The sequence below is a fragment of the Notolabrus celidotus genome, chromosome 6 (assembly GCF_009762535.1).
Source record: "Notolabrus celidotus isolate fNotCel1 chromosome 6, fNotCel1.pri, whole genome shotgun sequence".
In the NCBI taxonomy this organism is placed as follows: Eukaryota; Metazoa; Chordata; class Actinopteri; order Labriformes; family Labridae; genus Notolabrus; species Notolabrus celidotus.
This window is the reverse complement of record NC_048277.1, coordinates 11,155,043-11,182,611: the sequence shown is the minus strand read 5'-3', so window position 1 is coordinate 11,182,611 and position 27,569 is coordinate 11,155,043. Positions and strand designations below refer to the sequence as shown.

The 27,569-nt window shown below is 40.2% G+C and overlaps 1 protein-coding gene across 4 annotated transcripts in view; it reads right to left on the bottom strand.

Annotated features, from left to right (window-relative positions):
- Positions 1–23,448, bottom strand: part of cbfb (core-binding factor subunit beta) — a 39,696-nt gene extending 16,248 nt beyond the window's left edge. For 2 of the 4 annotated variants that reach the window (XM_034686413.1, XM_034686414.1), the window contains exons 1-3: positions 22,848–23,419; positions 22,176–22,262; positions 15,709–15,825 (exon numbers count right to left, since the gene is read on the bottom strand). In XM_034686413.1, the coding sequence (XP_034542304.1) occupies positions 15,709–15,825; positions 22,176–22,262; positions 22,848–22,925 (282 nt within the window). In that variant the 5' untranslated portion in view covers positions 22,926–23,419. Of the gene's footprint in view, positions 1–15,708; positions 15,826–22,175; positions 22,263–22,847 lie in introns of all 4 variants that reach the window. The other 2 variants (XM_034686415.1, XM_034686416.1) reach the window with 2 other exon arrangements.
- Between the last annotated feature and the right edge of the window lie 4,121 nt (positions 23,449–27,569).

Here is a 27,569-nt window from a genome sequence, read left to right as displayed (position 1 = left end):
ATTACCAGCAGAATTACATCCTTAGTTGCTTATAATAAGTAAACATGGCTGTGAGCAATGTGTTTCTTAAAATGAGTTATTACTGTTACAAGATAATTATTGAAAAAACTTGGCTTTCTGCATTGGCGGATATGTTTTCCTTATTAGAACCAATTCTGGCTTTATTATTTTCTTGCAATGTCTTGAAATAAGCACATTTTCTGGACTTGTCATGTCAGTGTGGTTTATTATTTAGTCTAACAAGATATTTGGGCTAGAAAAAAAATAAATACCCCTGCGCTAATTTGAGTTTTTACAGTCTAGCAACACTAACAATCTGAATACACTGAGCAGCAGAAAGATGAGGTTACTGTTAAAACGAGCTGGTGAACATGGTGAAGCAACTGACATCTCAATTCATCCCCAAGTCTTCCTCATGTGTTGATGGAGAAAAATACAAAAGAAGGAACTAGCAGCTAAATAACAGTTTGCAAGCACATTGGTCATAATGACCCTTACAGGTAACAACAGAGCAGTGTTGTGTTTACAGCTTGTTTCTGCTCTCCCCAAAGTGGGCATAACAAACCTGTTCAAGCAGATGTACTATTTCATGAGGTAAGCTTTTTCTGTTCTTTGGATGACATGACATTGGTTTGGTTTTAGTATTTTCCAGTGAGATCACTTTGCTAGCACACACTGACACACAAACACAGATGTACATGAACAACACTTTCAATTAGCACGGAGCTGAGTTAACTTTTCTTTCAGCCAAATGTGATTTAAAGTTGATCAAGCATGAGACAGTTATGATGAGTTTAAAAGCTAAAATCTAATGTACTCTCTTTCTATGTCTTCTCTCTGTCTAATTGTCTTCCTCTTTCCCACGACACGGATTTCAATAAGGAAGAGACAGCAGACAGCGAGAGCCGGTGAAACCTAGACAGACTGTCTTTTCCCAGGGTAGAAAGTTTTAAGGTGGTATTTTTATCAGAGTAAACAAGTATTTAGGAATAAATTAGCTAAATCAAACACTCCCCCTCAGCACACACCCAAACACCCAGTAGACTGGATATTCTGTGAGACACTGGGTGAGCTCCACGTTCCTGCAGTTTTACTCAGGCTATTTTGGGACAGTCTCTCACAGGGACCTCTTTTACCACAACTACCCACACTGCACCGGGGTTTCAGGGGAGACTGCACTCCAAGAGACTGTGGGTTTTTGTGTTTATTTTCAAGTCAATGTTTTTCTGTGTGTGTGTGTGTGTGTGTGTGTGTGTGTGTGTGTGTGTGTGTGTGTGTGTGTGTGTGTTTCAAAGAAAAAGATGGCTTCCACATCTGTGGGGGTGTATGGTGCTTTTAAATGAAAGCTTCATTTGGCCTGTCAGGGAAAATGTGTGTGTGTGTGTGTGTGTGTGTGTGTGTGTGTGTGTGTGTGTGTGTGTGTGTGTGTGTGTGTGTGTGTAAAGGGAAAATATGTAGAAACGGCCTAACCACAGACTTCCTCTGAGAGAGGGCCATGTCAACCCCCACATCCATTTGCTCACACACACACACACACATGAAGACAGAAGAACACTCTGTGAATAAGAAAAGGAAGCTGAGCGAGATGAAGTGAAAATTCAGACTCGCTCTGAAATAGAGAGCGAGTTCAATACAGAAGCACCTTACGCCTTCCTTTTGGTCACAGCGATCATGTGTGAAGATCTGAACTGTGTTGATAAGCACAGAGGAGTTCTAACTTCTCAGCTTATTAAATTTTGTCCTTTTTTTAAAATAAATTTTGGTTAAGTAAACCATCCAACCATTAAAAATTTGCAAGTTTTACAACCCCATCACAGCGATTTATCCCACTGTGATTATCTTCAGCACTTTCCATGCCCATGACTGAATCACAGCCATGCTGATATCACTGAAGGATTACTCCCTCTAATGTGATATTGCTTCATTAAATCATTTTTAATATTCATATATCACTGTGTGTGTGCTCTGGGGAATACATGATTCTGATTGGCCAATGCTCTTTAGCAATGTTCTATTCCTTCTCGATAGCAGGCCATTGTTATGAAGAACACACTGTTGATAGAAATGCAGCTCTGATCACAATTTCTAAGGGACTTAGTGTAAATCAGTGCACAGAAAAACATTTGGTTAGTTTGACGTGTTTATTCAGAGCGGTAACCAAGACAAGAGATGAAACCATGGAGAAAATACAGGAGAGGTCAAAGACAAAAAAACTGAAGGCTACATCATAGAAAGCTACACAACTGAAGGTGGACAGTAGAGTAGACTGTTATGTTTATGGACTGTAATTACCCGGCTTTCCCACTTAATACTTGATTCTGATTGGATAGAACCTCCTCACAACAGTTATTAATTCTGATTCGTTAATGCAATGCGTGGGACAGCCTGAAGTGAGGAGTTACGGCACATCCAGTATATTGTTATGATTTCACCTCTTCCTGTAGACAACCTGACAAAAACAACATCAGGGATATTTTCAAAGCTACTCTCAATTTTTTGGGAGAGCTGAAAACTTAAGAATGGGGGTTAATGGCTGACCAGTCACCAGCAGAGATAAGAAGACAGGAGACAGAGAGAAAGAGCAAAGGATGCTCGAACACACATGGAGCTGAGTAAAAGACATCGACAACACAGTGCAGGCTCTGGTAGTGTTATGGGGCTGGCTGAACAGAATAGTTACAGGTACGAGGATCTTATGCAGCTGAGGCTGTTATTTTCTGCACCAGTTAAGAATGACAATGGAAAAAAAGCTAATGTTAAAATGAAAATGTTAATTTCAATTAAAGTCATTCCAAAATCAACATTTGGTGAAAAATTATTGCTTGTAAAGTTGAATTAGTTGGACAGCATGTATTGCACAGGGTAATATACTGGAGGGAACTCCTTGCATCGTATGCATCATCAAAGCCCATGTGTTGTTTGCATGCCTCCCCTCCTCACAGCTTTGCAACAAAGATTTTCAAAAAGTATTTAAAAGGCTGCCGCGTTTAAATAAACTGTATGTTTCGTTGTTTCATAAACTGTTCTCTAGGCTGAGGGCGACACTTCCCTAAGACGTATAGCTTTGCTTCTTCTGCTTGTGTGTTGTCTGTGTGTTCAGTCACATGTGTAATATTACATCACTTTGTCCTGTGATTCTGCCCCGAGTGTTTAAGTATAAGTAATCTTGTTCACAGCCGTCATTAAATCTCTTTGTGTCCTCTGATAAAAGTCTGAATGCAAACAGTTTTCAAGTTTGTGAGAAGAAAGATGAGAAGATTTATCTGACATCAGCAACCAGCTGCAGCCTTGATAATCACTGTGCGTCACTTTCACAGTCATTGGTGAATGTTTGTGTCTCTGTGAATTAAACGAACAATGTAGATTACATTTTTCTCTGTGTTCTTGTTCTCCTTTTTCATCACTCTGTTCCTGCTGAAATAAAACCTGAACAGGCCATCTTCAAATAAAGGGTCAAATCTCTCATTTTGATCTGTAACCATCAGAGTTACTGTAAGTGCTTCCTACACTCTGTGTGTGACTTTGTGTGTGTGTGTTTTTGTGTAAGCCTGTGACTGTGTGTGTGAGAAATAGTGTTGGCAGACGGTGTGTGACGCAGATGTGGAGGGATCTGTTGGCATTGTGCCCCTCATTCAGCCTGATGCCAACCATTTAGTCAGCACAACTGCCCACTGACACACACACACGAATGCACACACACACACGCACGCACACGGCGCAGTGCCCACGAGAGGTGTGAACACAATGAGCATCAGTGTTTTGAGTCTCGTGAATTGTGGCACTTTGTCTCTCCCACGCATGAAAACAGACAAAAAAACAAACACACATGTAAACAAATTAAAATGAACTAACACACAATCACAACCACACTCACACTCACACTCACACACACACACACACATGCATTTTAATAGTTCAGATATATAACACAGAATCAAGCATTGTCATTTCTCAGCTTTCTTCTTACATTTTTGAAAATAGACTGAGGGTGGCGCTATTCCATTTTACTTTTCCTTTGAACTGTGCGCTTTCTGTGTGTGAATGTGTGTGTGTGTGTGTGTGTGTGTGTGTGTGTGTGTGTGTGTGTGTGTGTTTGTTTATATGTCTTTGTGTCAACTGTCAGAGCTGGTGGCACCAGCTGATTTAGTACTGTAATTATGTTATTATCCAAAAGAATGTTACATTAATGACTATCAGAGAGTCTGGAAGACTGACTGACATTCAGACTGTGTGTGTGTGTGTGTGTGTGTGTGTGTGTGTGTGTGTGGCTCATTTGGATAAAGATAAGATCTAGTCTGTCTGGAAATATGTGTGTGTGTGTTATTCACACATTACATGTGTTGTGTGTGTGTGTGAGTTTGTGTGTGTGTATGTGTGTCTGACTCAGCAGCCAGTCACAGACAATTCACTCTCTCTTCCTGCCTCATTATTTCTTTCTTTCTCTGTCTTTCTTTTACTCATATTCTTTCTTTCTTTGCTCCTTTCCTTCTTTTTGTATCAAATCAAATCAACACAGTTACTCATCATCATCCGGTTCTCCTGTTACAGATAGGAAAGCGTTCTGTGAAGAGATAAACAACACAGATTGAAAAAACACAAAGCGAAACACAGCATGAGATTGCTGCCAGGACATTATGACACTCAAGTTCATATAACATGAATCATTCCTGATTCATGCTGCCTCTCCACAACACGCTGACACACTGCGGCTCTTTCACAGCCAGCAACCAAGAGTTTAAAAATTTGCAATACAGGACTTCAGCACGAACACGAATTGCCTTAGACAAAGAAAATAATTCCTATGGAAAACTCTAATGAATACATTCTGCCCATCTTTATTTATTCAACCTTTATTCAAATAGAGATTAAAAATCTCTTTTTCAAGCGTGTCCTGGCCAAGATACAGAGCAGCACAGTTTACAAAGTTTACAAAAGAGCAGCCATTCATACAAACAGTATAAAATAAATGTTTATGCAGCTTTCAAATATATCAATACAATGAAAAATGTTTGTCCAGATCAATCAAAATCATAAATAAATCAAGCAGCACAACTTCAGACTGATGTGTCTGCCTCCAAACTGTTTCACAACACCTTAAAATCACCTAATGACACCAGTTTATTGAGCTTCAGCTCTTTTTGTAATTCATTCTAAGTAAAAGGAGCAAATGTAAAAGCCTTTTCACCCAGCTCAGTTCTGACCTTTGGAACAGAGAGTAAAAGTTCCTGAGATCAAAAAGTATGAGTTCCTGTACTCATCTGTCTGATGAAGGTAAGAAGTAGTGAAGCAGGCAGACCTAAAAGTAGACTTATAAATAAGAACTGGACAGTGTTTTAGTCTACACGTCAACAAAGAGGACCGACCATCATGTTCATACAGCTAACAATGGTGAGTGAGGGTTTACTCCTTCAAACACACTCAAAGTATCCTTGACCTCAGACTAAGGATTTGACTAAAATCTCTTTTGTTCATCAACACTTATGAAGTAGATTTTCCCAAAATAGTCAAGGTTGAATCATGTGTTGTCTACTTCCACTTTTAAAGCATTCTTCATCTTCTTTTTCACTGTCTGCACTGGAGCATTTGTGTGGGTTTTCCCCTGTGATAGTGCACCTGCATGTGCACTACAGTGCACCAGGCTAAAAATGGAGATACAAATCTAGACTTGAAGAGTTGAATTTTGGCCGGAAAGTATGCAGGGAGTGTTGTAGAAATGAATACAGCAAAAAAACAGCACTAGGTAAAAACATACATCAACTTTTAAATTTTGAAACAACATTTGATTAAACTTTTTTTTTTTAATTTTCTCTGTAAACGACAATGCTGAGAGAAAAGGTGAGAGAGGAGTTACAGAGTGATGTTATAAAAGAAAAAGTGAGAAAGTGAGAGAGTAATAGATGATACAATGAAAGAAAAAGAGAGAGAATAGGAGAGAAGAGAGAGAGTGAGAGGAAGGCAACAATGAGAGCGGGGAGCTGTGTGTGCGTGTCAGGTGTGACAGCAGCAGGTGGAGATAAAGCACGTTACTGGCCTTCTGTTCTTCTATTCTGAATACAACGTCTACTGACCGCATGCACGCACGCACGCACGCACGCACGCACGCACGCACGCACGCACGCACGCACGCACGCACGCACGCACGCACGCACGCACGCACGCACGCACGCACGCACGCACGCACGCACGCACGCACGCACGCACGCACCACCTGCCAAACTAACAGCAGTATAATAGTACGTTGCTCTCCACTTCATGATCACTCTCTCTTCTTCTGTTTTCCCTCCCTGTAATTATGAACGCTGAAAAACAACGTGCAAGACACAAACATCACATGACAGACAGCCAGAGCATTAAGGTTGAATGTGTTGTTTTGTAGGCTTTGTGCTTCAAAGGAGGAGGAGCCAAGTGACACAGGATGGTATTGACCTGCAAGTACTCACCTAGGATCTACAACTTTACTTCTACATCATGTTTTCTCTTTTTATTCAGCGAGCAGTCAGCCTCCATTCCAAACACACTGCAGGTAAACTCACTGCAAAAAAGTCGCCGTGACACCCCTTCACTCTTCAGCTCTATCAGTCCATTTGTCTTCCCCATTAGAGACCTGGAGAACATTTGCCAGGTCATGCTGTATGTCTTTAATCAAAAAGCAATAGTTCACTGGTTCACTGACAGTCTGTATTGAGCTGGTCCTGGACCCCTGTGTGGGCCTCCAACTGCCTGCAGATATACAATGTGCATCATTACCATGCAAAGCCTTCTTCATGCACACCGGAGGGCCAAAAACCACCGTTTGTTCCTATGGCTGGCATGGGTATTGAAATATCATGCAAATCCACACACAGGCTACAGATCAAGTTACAAAAGCAGAAGAGAGAGAAACAGAAAGAGAGATTGTTGCCACAGATTTTATCACTCGCAGGCCATATGCAGAAAAAACATGAATGCATTCAATGAAGAGAACAGCTTGAACAGCTGATGGCTTCTGTTACATTGCATTAAAGCAGAATGTATCCTTATGATGATTCAATACGGCGGATGAAGTACAATTGAGTGACTTCTGTCTGTTTTTATCTTTACCAAAACCAGAGCTTGTTGTTGATGTTACATTTAAGGTGTTTATTAAAGCTAATTCTCTTCCTGCCAATAATGATTACAGTTGTGTAGTGTAGTGGAGGTTAATTCAATTTAAATCCTGGCATAGCAGGCCGTGTTGCAGAATTTCACAAAGCACTATTAATGTAGTAGTAATTTAGCAGATAATTATTACTAAAAGAAAATATTGAGCAGAGCAGATTTTTGCAAATTGACCTTTGATTATAAATACTCAAAACATTCTGACAAGTTGTTCTCATATATCACTGTCGTACCAATACTGCTTTACTAAAGACTTTAGGAGACTAGTGACTGTCATGAGTTGATGTCTAGTTTCGTTTTTTTCTTGTGTTTCATGCCTTGTTTCCTTGTTTTATTTTTTAGTTCTTGATCCCTGTGTTTCCGGTAAGTTTTACTTCCTGTCCTTGTGCGTTTCCTTACTTTTTTGATTAACTGCATTAGTTTCACCTGTTTCTTTTGTTCCACACCTGTGTTATTTACTCTGGGTATTTAGTTTCTCTGTTTCCCCTGTCCTGTGTTGGATCATTCCTTGTGTTCATTGTGTGATTCCTTGTGTTCCCAGTGTTTTCTTTTTGATTTAGTTCCAAACATTTATAGTACAATTTGTCTGTACCTGTTTGTTCTTCTATTCTTAAAATCTTTATTAATTCTGCACATGAGTTCTCCTTCATGTTTTTCCCATCGCGACAGAGACGTGCACCAAAAGGTCCAAAATGATTGACAAAACACATTCAGATACTATAAGTACGGGTATACAAGTTCACACTAAGGAAAAATTCAGGTGAGTGGTGTTGCATACTTGAGCGCAGCTCAGCCGACAGTTACTGGAAGAGAAGGACTAAGAATAGAGAAATGGTGTTGACACGCACATGCTGGATTTCACACCAGACTGACCTGTCTCTCTCATTTTTCTTTCCAACCCTCAAATACAGACACAAAAACAAGAGCATGGATGTTGTTTCTGCTTCTACCTTGGATACCGAGACAGATGTTCACTGCAACACAAAGACACAATGCCAACAAAAAACACTTTGATGCACACAAAGAGCATTTAAACAGAGAACCCTTTTCTGTGTGTGTGCTGCAGTGGATCATGGGAGTGGGTGTGGTCATTAATCTGAAGCCCAGAGCAGGAAATATGAAACCCTGTGGGAGGAGATGGTGATGGTACCATATGTGTATGTGAGTGTGTTTGCATGGAAGAGGTTTTATTGTGCAGTGATATCTCTGAACAGAGAGACTCCAACTGTCTGTGAGGCTGGACAGCACAGCCCACCTATGATGAGCTCGATTCTATGAGGTCCATGAAATGTTTTAAACAAGTACTCAGCATATATTAGATTTAGAAACTCATCTTCACACACCCACACACACACACACACACACAGAACACATGCACATACTGTGGGATGCAGAGCAGCAGTAGCAGAGGGAACCAATTAGTGGTCTCGCTTTGATGATGTCACTGACAAGTCACGCACTGGTGGCACAGCTTCCGTTCAAAAGGAAACATAACACCACACACTGCGCACGCAGCCCACACACACATATATACACACATATACAGGGCATACATCTACACATGCAGCACATAAATGATGTTGATATGCATGTGACAGAGGACAGAGGAGCATACTGCAGGCTGAAAGCTGATGACTTAATTAGAGGGCAACAGAGGTGTCAAATGAAAAATGACATCAGAGGAGTGTGTGTGCGAGCCATTGTGTGTGGTGTGCGTGTGTGATGGGGAAGGGGTGGGGACTATGATCAACAAGAACTTTGAAATAATTAAACTGCTGCAGGGTTGAAATACATCTGTAGACGGCATATTGGAAAACATGACAAAGTCTACCCCCCACAAAAAAACAGAACCTCACAGAGACTTCAGCGCACAGGAGATATATTCATGTTTAGTCTCTTTAACCCTGAATGTACTTGTTGTTTTAAAAGACTGGACTTACAGCTGTGGCAGGATGAGAACAGTCAGCACATCAAAATCTGCTTTAGTCTGTAAACCAGAACATCTTGCACCTATTAAACTGTACTCTCTGGCTCCAGCATTGATTGTCTTGGATGTGTTCACCCTCCACAAACAGTGGTGCTGTGCAGCTTCTGTGCAACTTTTTGTACCAGATAAGGACAAAAAAATGTTAGGCGTGGTTTTTATTATAAAACCCTTTGAAAAGTCAAGATGCTGGGGTCATATTTTGTGTATGTATGATTTAAAAATAAACTATTTTTTAATTGGTTGTCCCATCATGTGCAGGCTTTACTAAGCTGAAGTCATATAGCTCAAGGTGTGGAGCTGCAGGGCTGCACAGTTACAACAACATATTTGCACAGTTACTGACAGCTGTGTCCATATTTGCCCAAATTTTTATTGACTCCTATTAATCAGTTATTACTTTTATGACTGGGAAACAGTGGTATCTCCCGTGGGATGGAGGTTGTGTGAACAGAGAGACAGTACAGGGATAAAAAATGAATGAGGTGCCCCCTATAGCTAAAGAGAGCCAACGTGTAGTAGGCTATCTAAGACGCTTCAGCCATGGGCATAACTCTGTGAGATTATACTCAGACACAGTAGTGTTTTGAGCTAAATGCTAACAGAGCTTGCTAACAAAACTAATAACTACACAATCCCACCAGCTAGTGTTTAGATGGCATGGTGTTTAACATGTTCACCATATTAGAAGTACTTACTTAAATACAAAATACAGAGTAGAACTGGTGCTGATGGGAAATGGTTACGTTTATGTTATGTGATTATATACAAGACAAATATGTTTGGACCTTAAGATGGAGTCGTATGTACAGTCAAATATATTCCATTTCACGCTGAGAGGAGCATACATTTCGACAGAAGTCACAGAATATGGTTTGAGAATGAATGACGTGTTAAACCTGTGTGCTTCTGTCCTGATTGTGTTTGAACTCCTCCCTGACAGTCCATCCTACCCATCATGCAGCTGATAGCTTCTCATCTGCTTTTCATTGAGTCCCTATCCCTCCCCGCCCCGCAACCACTAATGTGTGTCTGTCTCCTTCTGCCTCTTTTCACTGTTTTCTCTGTGTTTCAGGTTTTGTTTACCCTTTTTGTTTGTGAGTATTTGTGTGTGTGTGTGTGTGTGTGTGTGTGTGTGTGTGTGTGTGTGTGTGAGGCTCAGTCTGGCGCCACCATCTCATCAGCATGCAGGGGTACTGTGCAATCACAGTCACTGTTATGCACTAGTACATACACACACTTATGCAAAAAACACACAACCTCCAACAGTGAAACTTGCAGAGTAATTCCTGTGGTTACAATCTCGTCTAAAGTCACTTCTACAGATTTGACTTTTCCACTAGCAATCAGTCGGTACTGAAAACACTGTCCTGTTTCAAATTTCATATTTTGAACCAAGTTTCTGGGTGTTCCAACTCATTCAGCACTGAAAAAATCAGGTGCAGAGAAAAGTCCAAAAACGCTGGAGCGTCTGCATCCGTCCAATTAATTTTACCTTGTTTAAATCAAAGCAAAACTGCTACCTATATTTTCACAAAGTGTGGCACATCCAATTAATCTATTTTTGAGGACTATGTGCAATATATTTTTTAGACACAAATACACACATTCGTGTAATTTGGCAAGCTAAAAAGGGTGGAGTACAGGACATAAAAAAGGAAGAAAAGAAAGACCAGTATCTGTTTTACCTAGAGGTCAGAAAGAAGCACGGCAATTTCTGCACACAAAGGAAACCACATACAAAAGTCTCTGGATGACAACAAATGGATGACTGAATGGAGGGAAGGAGCTCTTGACAATTAGAAAACACTCAAACTGCTTAGTTATGAAAGAGAAAAATGTAGAAGTGAATTCAAAACCTTTTTATCAACAATGGCCTGTGTATGAAAAGATCCATGGGAGGTGGGATAAAGTCACAAAGACTTCTGTTCTAAAAACCAAAAGTGAGGTTGTATGTTGTTAAGCTCCCTCAACTACAGTATGAAATATGATTGTGTAGCAAGTAATGCTAAAACCCTCTGAGCCTGAAGTTTGGAAGTTAAAAGTGATGGATGGAGGGACGGATGGATAAACTAGTACTAATATGAACAAAAACGATGTCCGACTTTCAAACACAAAACATCATAGCGAGCACACTAAGAGTAGTCCAGATCTGGGTACTGCACACTCCATGAGAAGCTACCTGGCTGAAAATCTAGTCTAGCTAAAAGGAGAGATTAAAAAGAAGAAGCTCAGTGGAAACAGTTACATCCTGCGTGAGTACAGCCACAAAACTTAAACTTAAACCAAAATGAGCAAACTGCTCCAGTCTTTAAAAGCTGTTGGTCAACCAGCTGCTGATGCTAAAACTCAACTCATGCCCAGGGCCGGGTTAATTCTCACTAGCGAGTTAGCTTCTGATGCTAAAATTAACCTCGTCCACAGCTGGCTCCCATTAGCCCTTCAACTAAAGCCTCTACTTTTACTCTTTCCCTCTCTGTCTTTCAAAACCATTCTCTCTTTCTATTACACACACACACACACACACACACACACACACACACACACACACACACACACACACACACACACACACACACACACACACACACATCTGCACACGCATTATATTCAGCTGCCAAGTTTAACATGGCTCTACTACCCTTTTGGTTTGGCACTGTCAGGGTTTGGAAATGAAGAAGGCAAGAGAAAGGGAGGAACGAAGGGGGTGAGCGGATGGAGTGAGTGAAAGAGGGAGAGGGGGATGTACAGTGGGAATGAGGATGTAAGCAAAAAGCAGGGGGATGGAAAGAGGGAAGATAGGAGTGATGGAGGAAGAAACTGATGTCCAAAATGCCACAGAAATAACAAACAGGAAAAAGAAGGGAAGCTGGAAGACTGAAAAAAATACAATGAAAAGAGAGAAAATAAAGAAATCAGTGGATAAAAATTAACCTGGAGCTGAGACTGGAATACAGTTTTTGAGCTACACAGTCATCCCTTTCCTTTCCTTTCCTTTTTCTTCTTGTGTTCAAATGGACGACAACATTTTTGTCCAGCATCAGTCATGACATTAATATATATTTTAAGTGTACAGATTATATAACGGAAAGAGAAAAATAAACATCAACAACCATCAGATGTTTGGCTGTAAGTGTGCGTGAAGTTCTCTCTCTCTGTGCGTGTGCGTGCGTGTGCGTGTGTGTGTGTGTGTGTGTGTGTGTGTGTGTGTGTGTGCGTGCGTGTGCGTGTGCGCGTGCGTGCGCGCGTGCGTGTGTGCGTGTGTGTGTGCGCGCGTGTGTGTGTGTATGTGTAGTTAAGCATTGACAGTAATTAGGGGAAAAAGTTGCAACGTCCACAAGATCCCTGCCTCGGCATGACAGTTGTATTCTACAGGGAGGTCCGGCAGGATCAGAGAGCGGGGTGTGCGTTTGTTGTTGTGTGTGATTCTTTGTGTGTGAAATGAAAGCTGAACTTGTGGTAAAGCAACACTGCAGAAAATGTACACTTTATACACAATTAAAGGCTCTGCTTTGGAACAACTGAGTGAGTTTGTGAACTTTCCTCCAAACAATATTTCTCTTTACAGTAAATTACTCCTCAAACCACAATGCGCTGCACTGTCCTCTTTCATCCATGTGTAACATAAATTAATATCACATAAAAGAAGGGACTGAAAGCTTATACTTGTGTTTTGTTGGAGCTTCATTAATACAACATTTCACTGATCTGGAGTGAACTTTTGTGAGCTGTCCAGCGAAAAATGATGAAAGAGCTGGCTGTCATCAAGTTTATCTCACATCTGTATATTTGTCTCAGTATGTGTGTTTGTGTGTTTGTGTGTGTGTGTGTGTGTGTGTGTGTGTGTGTGTGTGTGTGTGTGTGTGTGTGTGTGTGTCTGTGTGTGTGTGTGAAAGAGGAAGAGAGAGAGCGCTTGGCTTTAGTTCTCTGAAACTATTTTACGTTGACGACTTCTAGCCTCATTAAAACTTCATAGATCTGTGAGCACCGCAGAGGTGACAAAGAAAAGGGTATCGTCTTACACACACACACGCCCAACTTTGTGTGGCTGCCATACACATATGCAGTCCCCCCTCTCTCTCTCTTTGTCTGATACACACACACCACATCAGGAACTTGTCTGCAAGATGCCTGGTGCCCGTTAGCACAAGCCCACACACACACACAGACACACAGACACACACACACACACACACACACACACACACACACACACACACACACACACACACACACACACACACAAAACACACACAGTTCTCAGCCATCGGGGCTCGTGTGTTAAATAATTAACAGGCTGAGATTAGTCCGTCAGCCTTGGGGCATGGAGGTCCATCGATTCCCCAGAATGCATTTTTAATGAGCCGCCAGCCGGCATTCATTTCAGCTGGCCAGTGTCCGTGGAGGGCCTTCTGACACACATTCACACATATACACACACATACAAAGTCCAGGCTGAGCGCCAGGGGAGACAATTAACATACACATAAACACAACAAGCAGCAGCACCACTGCACTGTACGGTGTATATCACCGTAACAACAGCAGCAAACTAACGTCTTCTGAGCTCTTTAAGTAGTTTAACTTTAATCTTCATCAAGTAAGAAGAGCAAATCGTTATTTTCAAAATCTCAATGGTGTATGATTAACAGCTCAGTCTGACTGGGGTCACAACCTGCGGAGTGTGTTGGATGTTAACAGAGCACACGGTTTGAAAGTACTGCAGAAGGATTAATACTGAGCAGCTGAACAGCTCGACTCAGCAAGACTAAGAGTTGATCAGAAACTGATCCTTTTTCATATGTCTTTGTGGACCTTACACACTAATCAGTCTGCTCTCTGTCCAAGTGTGGTCCAGCTTGAACAAGAGATAAGCTCGGTAGATGTCAACACACTACCTTAATATCCTGATAGTCAGTGGTAAAGGAATCACACAGATTTGTTACTTCAGTAAAAGTACAACACTATGAAATGATTCTGTTTGAATTCAAACTTCTGTATTATAATAAACTCAAGTACAAACATAACCAAACATTTACTGGAAGTTTTAAGGGTAAGGGTACTCACAGCATAAGAACTGCTCTGTGACAGTTTTCTTTTTTGACATTAAATATTTAGATCATATTATTTGTGAATAGTTGAGAAACATGACCAACAGCGCATGTGTCTCTTGAAGAGGCCAAAAGCTTAAAAATCAGACAGGACATCTCAACAACTGTTAACACTTCATATCATATCCTGGTGCATCTATCTACCTGAAAAATGCAAAAAAAACAAAAACGTATTAGAATAATCCCACAGGCAGCTATAATCACCAGCATCACCCACACCCAACTCTCAGAGCTTTACAACCATGCAAAAGCGGTCTGCATCACTGAGGATTCTCCACATCCCCTTCACTACTTGTTTCAGCTGCTCCTCTCAGGCAAAGTACCTTTGGCCAAAAAGAGAACTTACCAGAACTCTTTTTTTCTTACTGCAATATGCATTCTAAGCAAAGCTAGATTAACACCACTTTTCAACATGTTTTACATCTGTGCTTTCGCTCATTTAAAGAACTTTGGGTATGAATTGATGTGAGTCTAATTGGTGTGGAGGATTTTTTTGTTGTTTGAGCCACTAACCAAAAGTAGTTTTCTGTCACTCTATGATAGATAAAGTTTTATTGAACCTTGAATTATCATAAATTCAGTGTCTAAGATGTACTATAGATACATTTTTTGTCGTCCTTCATATCGCCTCTGTCAGTAGACCAGTGTAAAATGCAGAGAGGTATGTTATTGTGTTAAAGTATTTCACCCATAGATGCCATTCAAAGAAGCAAGAGGTTGCTTTGCTGCACAAAGCATTCTGGTTATATATTAAGGTGGACCAGTCTAGTACTCCCACCACTTCTCAAAAGCTTCTACCACTCATTATTTCATAACCATACATTTAAAGAAAACGGGGGTACACTATCTTGTTAAGTGCCTGATTTGATTGGAAACACCCCACAATTCAAGACAACAAGTGAGCAGTGGAGGTGGGTGATGCAAGTCTTTGCAAATTGGTTGGGTCCATCTGTAACTAACAACTAACAACTACAAACGTTACGGTGACTTAGCTCAAGTACCGTACCGGTAGCTAGCAGGATGGTGGAAACAGATGATACAGTCTAGCATACCAGTGAGACTTATATTCATGGTATTATGATAATATGAAAGCAGATTTTTACTGTTTGCAGATCCACGAAAATAATAATAAAATAGAGTTAATTAAATTTGAATGAAAATGTCTATGATTGAAAATAAAAAATCTTGAAATTCTGAAGTTATTGAAGCTGTAAGCATTAAATGTTTTTAATTTTCTTTTTCAAAAGAAACTTGAAATTTTTCATTTCACAAAATAAATGAGGAACGGAGACAGAAAGTCATGTGTTTCACTGAAAGCTTTTTCCCTTTGTTACAGTTTCACATTGTCTTTTGTTGCAATACAATTGGATGAGTCAAAAGACACATGACTAAAACATTGCATGTCTGAGATATTTTCAGAGTGTGTGCACATGAGTGTGTTTGTGGCAGAGGATGCACATCTTGCACTTGACCTACCTTTCCTGTCTCTCTCTCAAAGTCGACATAATCCCTCGTAGGAACCTGCCTCTGATCTCCGTGCAGGTTGGCTGGAAAGAACTGGAGAGAGAGGTTGGTACCTGTTGCTACAAAGGCCTGGAGAGTAGGGAGAAAGAGAGCGAGAGAGAAATAGAGGGACAGGAGGGAGAAGAGATTAATACAGTAAGTCAGAAGAGACAAACTTAAGGATAAAAATAAAAGTTGCACTAAGGGATTTTTGACCAACAAGGGCAAGCAACTCAGGAAAAAACACAATAACAGCCCTGACTGGTCATTAAAACTATTTGGGGTTGGCATGAATCTGCACATCCAGCACAGAGCTTTGCAGAATTAAAAAGGAACAAACTTTTGAGCACTACATTGGTCTCAAACAACCCTGAACAAAACTTGAACATCTACATTTGGCACACAAGTGTTTTAGAATCAAAACAATAAGCTAAAAGAGGCTCAAACCAGGTGCAGAGCAGAGTTCAATTTATTAGGCTCTGCACTATAAATGACTCTCTCACATTAGACTTTATTTATGGTAATACAGAGCTCCATTTATTCTACTTGAGGAAGTGATTTTACTTTTACAGAGAATATTAAGCAGCCTGTAAATGGTTGTTAAATTTCTTCTGCGATTCTTCAGACATGAAACATTTGAAAAATACCAAAAACATCCCAAATTCATTCATACCAAGGCCAAGAGATAGCAAATATCTAGTGCTTGTATTTTGGAACAGGCAGCACCGGAGAGTGGAGTTTTGAAGACCTTGTTTTTTACCAGAAGAAAAGGCTGATGTGTCATAACCAACCAGGAGAGACAAACTGAAGAAAATGAATGTATAGTGTATAAAGGAATAAAGTATGACACCCTCATGGTAAGGATTCTGGAACCAAATGATTGTTGGCTTTCATTCTCATGAAGATGCTCAACATGATCAACACATTATCCAATGTGATATGATTCTCATAAATGTGGGAAATATATTCAGACATATAGCTCACAGTGTTGGCCTTTGTAGTTATGAATATTGAATACTTGACTACTGGCCTTGGTGGAGGTGTGTAGGGGTCCAAGTGCCCCTCTTCATTATTCTCTAACTCTCTCAAGTCTTCTGTAGTCATCAAAGTACATTCTGTGGTAACCCACTTGACATTAAAAAGTCACAGAAATGCAGATGGAAACACTTTTCTATCCAAAATGAATATTTTAAAACTGTGTTTTTTTAGCACACGCAGTAATACGGTCTCATCAAATGTTTCCACAAGGTTCTTGCAGACGCGTGAAGAGAGAATGTTTGAATAAGTTTAAAATGGGTCCACGTCTGGTAGAGTTTTAGTTTGAAACCCCGTCAGAGTTTTTCTTTTTCTCCTTTCTTTCTCCCATCCGCCCTCAACTCTGTCTCTCTCTCTCCATCTCCCTGTAGCTCTCTCTCTCTCTCTTTCTCTCTCTCTCTCTCTCTCTCTCTCTGTCACTTCTTATTGTAACCGCTCTCCTTTCTGAACAAAGCACAAAGCAAACCACTGGCCCGCTCTCCTCGCACAAACATATAATCACATCTCCCTGTAGCTGTCCTCATTTTTGATTTCAGTGGAATGGCTTCTTGCTCTGATGGGAGATATTCCTAACCAAAAAGCATGCACACACACTTCAGCACACACTCACACACACACCAAACAGAATGAAAATCAATACAATGCATTTCTCCGTTGCAGCCAGTAAGACGTGAGTTACAGAGAAGCAGAAAATCAAGTTATAAAATGTCTGCTTTTTATATGTGTGTGTGTGTGTGTGTGTGTGTGTGTGTGTGTGTGTGTGTGTGTGTGTGTGTGTGTGTGTGTATGCACGTGTGCGTTTGTGTGTTTTGTATTTCGTTGAGACAGATCAATACAAAGGGCATTAAGGGCTGGGACTGAGCTGGAAGCATATAAATTATGCACCCTGTCAAATGTGTCCCTCATCAGAGAGAAGGAGGGAGGAAAAATGAATGAAAGAGAAGAAGGAGAGAACAACAGTGTGAGGAGGAGAAGGAAATAAAGGGAGGCAAAGGATGAAAACTATTGAGTGTGTATATGGGCACAAAAAGAGAGAAAAATGTCTCTCTCCCTCACACACACGCTCACGCAAACGAAAGCTCTAAAACCACCCGAGTCATCATTTCTGCCGTATTTGAAGTATTGGATTACAACCATCTGATACTCATTTGCTGCCTACTACTGCGGGAGGAAAAAAGGGAAGGAGAGGCAAAGAGAGGGAGAGAGATGCGGAGAAACAAAGGGAAACAAAAGAGGGAAAGGAAAAATGAGAGAGAAAATGAAGGAAATGAGAAGGAGGAATAAAGTGGAACAGGAAAACAGTGGTTGGGACAGCATGCTGAGTGTTAAGAAAAACAGACAAAGGAGGGAAATGGACGTAAAATTAAGAGACAAAGAAAATTTAAGATAAAGAAGAACAAAGCAAAAGGAAATAAGCTGATGGAAAAGGCAGAAAGAGGAAAAGAGAGATAACAGAGGAGAAGGACAGGCGAGCAGGTTGGCATGAAAATCAATAAGAGTCGAGAAAACGACTCATCTCTAATGAGCTGAGCAGAACATGATTTACTTTCGATTATTGTCCCATTCATCAGCTCAATATTGAACAGTTTAGCGTTGCTCTGTGATTCCAGCTACACGTCATGAGTGTGTGTTTGGAATTCTTATTAATATACACTACCAGTCAAAATTTTGGACACACCTTCTCATTCAATGGGTTTAATTTTTTAAATTATTTTTTACACTGTAGATTAATGCTAAAGACATCAAAACTATGACATAATCTGGTTTTGCCATAATCTGGATTACAACAGTAGTCAAATAGGGCTATCCATTGTGTACTAACCCTACCTCTGAACAACACAACTGATGGTCTCAAACACATTAGGAAGGCAAGTCATTCTACAAATGAACTCTTGACAAGGCTCATGTAAACCATTCCAGGAGACCACTTCATGAAGCAGACTGAGAGAATACCAAGAGTGGTCAAAGCTTTCATGAAGGAAAAAGGGGGCTACTTTACAGACTCTAAAATATAAAACATATTCTGGTTTGTTTAACACTTTTTTGTTAATTAAATAATTCCATATATGTTCTTTCGTAGTTTTGATGTCTTTGTTATTAATCTACAGTGTTTCAAATAATTAAAACACATACAAAACCATTGCATGAGAAGGTGTGTCCAAACTTTTGACTGGTAGTGTATATGTATTATGAAAATAAACAAGTAAATGAGCCCTTTAAATGAAGACAAAATGAATTGTGCATGTGCTGCAGTTTGATGTGTGCAGCCTCTTATTAATCTTGAATAATATTTTGTTTGTTATTATGAGATTTATGCAGAGTAAGAAATAAAGCATTAAGACTCAAATCATGACGGTCAAAATATTTAGACAGTATTTCTGCTCAGACGGGCAGACAGTAAAACAAATCATACTGAACAAAGTATCCATCTCTCTGATCCTGAGTTAACAGGCCTATCATTTATTTACATCTCGTCTGAATTGACATGAACGATAAAACAAGAAACACTAAATGAGTGAAATTAAAAGCACCGCAGAGGGGGCTAAAGATACTTCAAGATTTCTAACAGACATTTGAATCATGGACAGCAGCATAAAAATACTCTGTTTGGAATCTGGTTCTCACATGTTCTTCTAAACAAGAAGATAAAATACATCTCGATATTCCCCTCCCTAACAAACAAAATCTGTTCTTAAATGTACTAGCTTACACAGGATTTCTTTTTCTGTTCAAATGTAAAATAATTTCTCAATTTATGTTCGCTGGAGACTTCTCGAATATAACTATGTCAACCGCATACAGAGCTGTTAGTATCTGGCTCTGTTTTCTCTAGAGACGCATCATGAACTCAGATTTTAGTTGAGAACAGAAAAACATTCCTGATGGATACAAAAATAAATTATGTTTAAAAAAAAAAAAACTGCTCACATCTGTCGCTCAGCACAGAGGAGCTGAAGCAAACGTGAATACGCAAAACAAATTCTTGAGAGGAGGGGGACAATCTGAAAGTAACACAATCACTTTTAGAGCTGCAACATTATTGAAAATTAAAGTAATCCCAAATTACTTCTATAATCCACCCATCGCTTTCTGTCCATTAAAAGCAGAAATGTCAAACATTTGCTGGATCAAGTCTCTTTGATGCCACTTTGGGCCCTCTGAGCTTTATTACAACATTTAAGGCTGAATCCAGACTTAACGATGAATTATTGAGAATTATTCTTTTATTACAATTTTAATTGTAAGCAGATTAATATTAAAAGTAATAATTTGTTGTAGCTCTTTGTTCTATAAACCTAATAAATGGTTTGAATCTTTTCTGCGTCTCTGTCCTTGCAGAGCGATCCCTGACCGTACGTTCAAAGTCTCTTTGTGTCGGATTGTTTTCACACTACAACTAGAAAATAGCATCGTCTGGCTGATGGAGAAATTAGCCCCATGATGTCACGGCTGCTCTGAAACCATTAAAACTCTGGCTATCAATTCAGGCGGCCAACGAGCGTTATAAATACAGTGAGGACAGACTGACAGATGGACAAGCGGACGTACGGACAGACAGACAGACAGACAGACAGACAGACAGACTCATCATGTCCCACTAAAAGTTGGTAAAACTAGATGTGCCTCGTCTCTGTCCCCTGCTCCCCCTCCTCTCAGTGAAGATGACAACATGTTTGTGAAAAATACCTCGAGGATGACTAAGACAGCAGGAGTTTGCCGTATGTGTGTGCGTTTGTGTGTGTGCGCACATGTGTTTTTTTTGTGTGCCTGTTTACACCAGCCACCCACAAGTATTTCACCTGACTTCACCTTTGCAGAGCACATGATTAAATAGGAAGTTTAAACAGATTTCACACTGCCAGAGTACAATAATTAGATGGTGAGAATATTAATGTGTCATGACTTGTTTTGAGAGCTATAAACTGCTCATCACAAACTCCACACCACACACTGATGAAAGAACACACCAAGGGTCACTTGGGTTCATTTTGAAGTGAAGACAGTGAAATGTAGACGTGTTCAATGAGGACTGTTGCTCTGTGGATTAAGATTATACAATCCTAAAATGAGCGTACAAATTATGCTGCACTGTCATGTCATTAATAGACTATCCAGCAGTTATATGCCAACTGTAATGTATAAATGCAGCACAAAGACAGAGCTCTGACAGAGACAATTTTGTATGCATAAATAGCGCTTGGTATTATTTTTATAATTGAAGTACAATTTGGTAATGACCTGCAACATTTGGGATGCCGGACTTTGGCTCAGGTAGAACATATTTTACATTACATTACAGTATTACAACAGAGCAGGCTTCTAGAGGCATCCATCTGAAAATCTGTCGCCTGATCAGATGCATTCCAGGATGCGGCTGGAGAAAAGTGTGGTTTGGAAATGGAGGGAGAGCGCTTCAGCACACAGACACTCTGCGACACTGTGGCCACAAACTATCTCTTTCTGCAACAATTACCCGAGGGAGGCTCTTCCTCACAGATAAAAACAAGGAGAAAACACAAAAACAACTCAAGTCCAAAAAGCGACTGATGATTGCTTTTATATTGGATTCATCTGAAAAAATTTTCTTGCTATTTCCTTTGTCTTTGCAAGAAAAATCACTTTTAACTAAGGCCTGTTGTGGCATCCTTCAAATGTTTGTTTTTTCAAGAGCTTCTCTTAAATACTCCTAAGATGTTACAACTTATTCATTTAATCCTGAGAAAGTTTGGCATTCCTTTCAGAAAATTGTTCCTAGTGATTTAAAACTAATCAAAATAATTCATGAGGAATTTAAGGGCAAAACAAAATGTAACATTTTGAAGTCAGTATTCATTTGTGGGCTGTTCTGCATTATATGACATCATGTTGGTATTTTATTTTTCTGCACACTCTCTGAAGTCGTCTTTCCAAACATGTTTACCGTTTGTACCAAAATAATACATGACAGCTGATGTTGACTTTAAGAGACCATTTTTAGGCTCCAAATTGCAGCCCTGTGTGTGTTTGTCGTGAAAAGTAAGTGTCTGTGTGTTACCGTTCACTGATGTATGTGGAGACACTGAGGGAAGTCATGAGCGTAAAGACATGACTGATAACACGTCCACTTCCTTATGCAAGAACACATCAAATCATAACACACACTCACTGTTCTGCTGCACAACTGAACTGGTCTCGCTGTCTTCTCTATAACAGCTCATTTGTTTCAACTGTGTTTAAAATTTGATGAACCAAATTTAATTGATTTAGGCCAAAAAATTCATTTCTGCGGCGTCACATTCTCAGAAACAAACACATGGACTCTTTCCTTCTCCTCTTGAGACAAACAGTACTCATCAATTAACACTGCATTCCTGTATGTATTTGAGGAAAAGATGAATAAAAAAAGGACTTAATTGTGGACTCACAATTTCTGACCGTCCATCCCTGCAGGCGTTCTGGAAACGAGCTTGCCTCTCCTCATGGGGCCGGTCCCTGAAGCCAGTATATTTAATCTGTGAAGAAAAAAAGCACATCACCAAATTTAAAGTAATACATTTATTTATATATAGTCTGAGTAATACTAATTTCTTAAAACACTCCAAGAAGAGTTTTTTTTACTCTGAATGATCATCTCCAGCAACAGGGTGTAATTTGATAAGGAACAGGACATTTTGATTTAAAACAAAAAAATGCAATTCTTTGTTAAAATTCATACGAAATGGCGCAATTTTACACAGGTAGCCTATCCAGTGATAAAAAATGTATACATTTATTTCACTTCTAATATCATTTTTTTATTGGACACGTGATTTAGTGAAAAGAAAAGAGCTACATGTGAGAGAGATTGGTCTAAATAAATATGTTCAATTCCTCTAGTCAAACTGCTTATTTCTGGGCCCTTTGGTTGACGTTTGGTACATTTTCAAGATTTTACTGAAGTGTAGTATGTTCAAGTTTACATTCTAAAATTGAATGAAGTGATGTGTTTGAAGTTTATAACAACTGGAGCCGCCAGCGTGCTTTCTCCTCTCTTGTCTGTCTTAATTTCCGCCGTCTACACAGAATGGATCCAGTGTGTAGAGGCAGAGCACACTCACCTCACACTCCCTGCTCAACTTGCGGAAAAACTCCTCATTCTCAAACTTGCTCCTCTGGTCCGGGACTACCCGCGGCATCTTCTCCAGCTCAGTCCGGCCTCTTCTCTCTCACTTTGTTGCTTTTCTTTTTTCTTCTTTGGTTATCCCGAAGATGAAAAGTCAATTTGTCTGTCTCGCCTTCCGTCCCTCACTCTGCTTTCTTTCACTCACTTCTCTTCCGTGTCTGTGTTCGTTTTTTTCTCTTCCCTGTGTAGAGCAATGTGCTCTGAGCTGCTGCCCTGTGAGATTATCACTGCTCCCCTTCTTGTGATGGTCTGCGTCTGGCTGCGGCTCCCGCCTCTAGCTCCAAATGGCTCTTATTAAGTGACCCACCGCGATAGATAAAGCTCACTTTGACCGAGTGGCTCTCCCTCCCTCCTCTCTCTCTCTCTCTCTCTCTCTCTCTCACACACACACACACACACACACACTCTCTCTCAGTGTCTCTATACTTCCCTCTCTCTATGTTGACGAGCGTGTGATCTCCAGTAAGTGGCAACAAACGAGCGCTCCCTGTCTGTGTCTCCGGTCTACCTGCAACTTTCAAGTGCTCCTCCCATGTGGGCCCGCCGAGTGCTGTGCATTCAAGACACTTGGGACACAAATAATCCATATAAAAACCAAAGGATTATGTAAGTATGGTCCATGATTTGACGGCTTTTGTTTTAGTCATGAATAGCATGACACAGTGTGTTTTCTGACATATCTTCCCAGCATGTAACCTATTTTGAATTATATTCACACATCATTTAAAAGTTGCATTTAGCCTATGTACAGCATAATTCAACAAAACCACAAATGTAAACGTAAGCCGTATTACTTGAGAGCATTTCATAACCTTAGTTTAGAACAAAGTAGGCTTGTTCAGAAATTAAAAATTGCCTGTAAGAACGTAAGCATACGAGGTAACAGCACAAACAGACGTCAGTATAAGTTTTTATTTCACCAGTTGTTGAAAGAGCTTTAACAAAAAATATTTAACCCTTTTTCCGTCTTCTATGAAAGACTGCTGGGTCTTTCACAGATGTCAATTTTCAAAATTACGACCAAGCCGGTTGTCCTTGAACGCATCGACAGTCTACTTCCTGGCTCCGTCGAGTCTCTCTTGTGACTGTACACCCAAAATAACCCCTCCTCGACACCCCCACACCTCCGCCTACCCCCATTCACAATAATAATACTACTACACACGCTACTTGGGAGTTCTACTGCGCATGCGTGTGCCTTTGACCGCAGGAACTTTATAGGATCCTTATGTGAGAAGTGAAGGAGGGAAGAAGCATGAAGATGGGGCAGAGAGACAGTGTGAGTGTGTTTCACTACACCCTTCTATAATCTCTAAATCCTACAGAAATGTTTTGGAGTATTTGAAAAATACATGTTGATGTTAGCCTACTATATTAATGTAAGAGGAGATTTGAACTGAGGCCCTGGTCTATCTCTGTGTGGTTTTTCATCACCTATAGGCTTCTTATAAGACAAACTGTCATTCCTTGTGTAAAAAAGATGGAGTGAAAAATGTGATGAAAAAAAATCTCAGTTGACATCTCTGTGGAAAATTTTGCCCCAGGACAATGAACCCTCTTAATGCTTTAAATCAATCAAAACTCTGCAACGTGTTCTTTCTTTTTATAGGCCTACTGACATTTTAAGGAATGTGCTCAGTTAAACAAATAAAGTACTTTACAGCCTACATATTGTTACACAAGACTAATTTACACTAGTCAAGCCTACACTGGAACATTTTTTTGTTCTTGGCTAAAACTCAGTGTTTCCATATGAGGGCAACTTTATATTTAAAATTTTGTCATCATCCTTTAAATCCTTTCATTAGATGAAAGGATGTTGCAGAGTGACAATTGCACAAAGAAGAAACCTGACACTCAAGTATCCAGTGGCGTACTCAAGGGGGGTCAGGGGGTGAGATCGCCCCCCTGGTGCCCTTATGTCAGAAAATAAACCCTGCTGAAGTGCCCTCTTTGATTGCGCTGTAGATCAAACATTACAAAATGCCTTCTCTGATACCCTTTCATTAGAAAACATATAAAAGTTGTCCTTGTAGTGACCCCTTCATGGAAAAGATGTGAAAAAGTGCCTTCTGGATGCCTTTCTAGTGAATTTAACAACTAAACCGGGACCTCTGGAAGCCCCTCCAGTGAATAAAATGCAGAAAAAAACACCCTTTGGATGCCCTTCTAGTGAACTAAATGAAAAATAGTACACCCCTAAAGCCCCACAGTGAATGAAATGTAAAATAGTGCTATCTTGATGTCCCTGTAGTGAATTTTATGGCTTTATACACCACTGCTTACATGCCCTTTGTAGGCACTATCAGCTGTGTACCAGAATGGGCACCCTGACAGGTTACAGAGCTCCCTATCCAAGAAGGCAATCTGTCTTCTGACACCTTTCTATCAGAACGAGCATTAGCTTTGTCAGCAATTTTTAGCTCCCCTGTTGAATCAGACCTTAAAGAAAATAACATCCTTCGCCTCTCTCAAAAAAAATACCTTTAAAGACTTTTTAAATTGTCTATCAGGAGAAGCACATGTGTAACAAAAAACTTAAACAATGGCTCTTTTATTCATGTGTCATGTAATGTCTCACTAAGACATGCTAGTGAGCCAACATGCACGACTGACATTTTTTACAGCAGATGGTTTGCATGCTGTCTCACTGCAGTGACTCATTACTGCATTACATAGAACTGAGCCAAAGTTAATTAAATCTGTTGAACCTGTGCTCTTCCTGCTACGACAAGTCAAGTGTCTGCTGTGAAACAGGCTGCTGAGATACACAACAGCAGGATCCACTGATTAAGAGTAAATACATTCAGCAGGTTACATAAACTGAAAACAGTGACAGGAATTTTCTTTACACACACACAAACTCACAAATACACACACACAGAGGCAGACAATAAAATGTAGTTGTGACTTATTGATTGTGACATAATGAGAGATGAGTGTTTGATTGTGCAATAAACAGACAGATAAAAAATATGCCTCTGAAATGTAGCTCCTCTCTTCCTTGTCAACACACCCAAACACACACACACACGAACGTGCGTGCGCACACATACACACACACGAACGTGCGTGCGCACACATACACACACACAAACGCGCGCGCACACATGAACGCGCGCGCACACACACACACACACACACGCGCACACAAACGCGTGCGCACGCACACACACACACACACACACACACACACACACACACACACACACACACACACACACACACAGTAGACATGACAATTAAACTCCTCAGGAGTCTCAGTCAGATAGAGATCTTAATGAAACCATGAACAAGAACCTGCAGGTTGGAAGTCTGATGTGTGTGTTTAGGTGTTTGGGTGTGCGTGTACATTTGCATGCAATGGTTTTTTGCGGTCATATGTCTAGTTTCCTTGTTTGTTTGGTTTGTACAGTGTCTCAATGTGTGTGTGGGAGGGACAAAATAACTTTAATCAAAGACCTCTGAAACAAAAAGTTAAATAAAATGACAAACTTTTTTTTTAAAGTTATATTTTTGGCCTATTTGCCTTTATTGGATAAGACAGCTGAAGATAGACAGGAAATGTGGGGAGTAGAGAATGGGGGAAAACATGCAGGAAATGCTCAACCGGCCTGGAATCAAACCAGCAACCCCTGCGACGAGGACTGTAGCCTCTGTATATTGGGTGCTTAGACCGCTAGGCCACCAGCGCCCCATAAAATGACAAACTTAAAGTTATACCAGAATTACACAAATGTACAGTCAGTAACGGAGGAGAAATTAGAAGGTGTTGTAGCTTTACAAATGTTAAAGCTCAAATACTTTTTTTTACTGAACTTAGGCTGCTGTCTTTCAAACTCCTAACTTCGGCCTCTGTCTGAAACGCTTCATTTCAGCTTATTTAAGCCCCCCAGCATCAGAACACAGTATTCTGGAAGCCTCCTTCGCTGTTGCCACTCATCAAAGTTGTGTTTCTCTTCTTAAAACGACACATTTGCTGTTTTAAGGAGATTCACCTACTGGTGATGTCACGATTTTAGCAAATCTTGTGTTGATCTCACTGAATTCTCGTATGACTTTTTGAACAAGCTGTTCAGAGCAGCCTGCAGTCTCATTTTAGGATTACTCCGATACACATTTATCTCACAAAATGACACAGCCCACATTAAGTGTTGACATCCAACAGTTTAACTTCTTATTTGTTTTGAAATATGAAAAAGCATTATACCAGCTCTTTAAACACAACACTGCTTTCAACAATAGGCTGCTGGCTAATTTCGAAGTGGCTAAAGTCAGAATGATTGTGTCCTACGTTTGTTGCGTCCATGAGCCTGAGAGATTAATGGTTTAATCATTACCTTCCAAACAGAGTTTAAGAAAAGGAAACAAGGCCTCGGGGAGCAGCACATGCCCCTACTCCTTTTATGAACAGAAATAATCCTTTTATGACACCCGTCATTGATTTCTACTAAACCAGTTAGCCTGAGGAAGAGACGCACGCACAGCTAAGTATTTAACTGCCTCACACAGGCTATGTGCGTGTGTGTGTGTGTGTGTGTGTGTGTGTGTGTGTGTGTGTGTGTGTGTGTGCATGCATGCATGTGTTTGTGTGTGTGTGTTAGCTGCAGGCCAAACAGCATGTGAGTGATTAACAACAGTAGCTGGAGATGCAGTT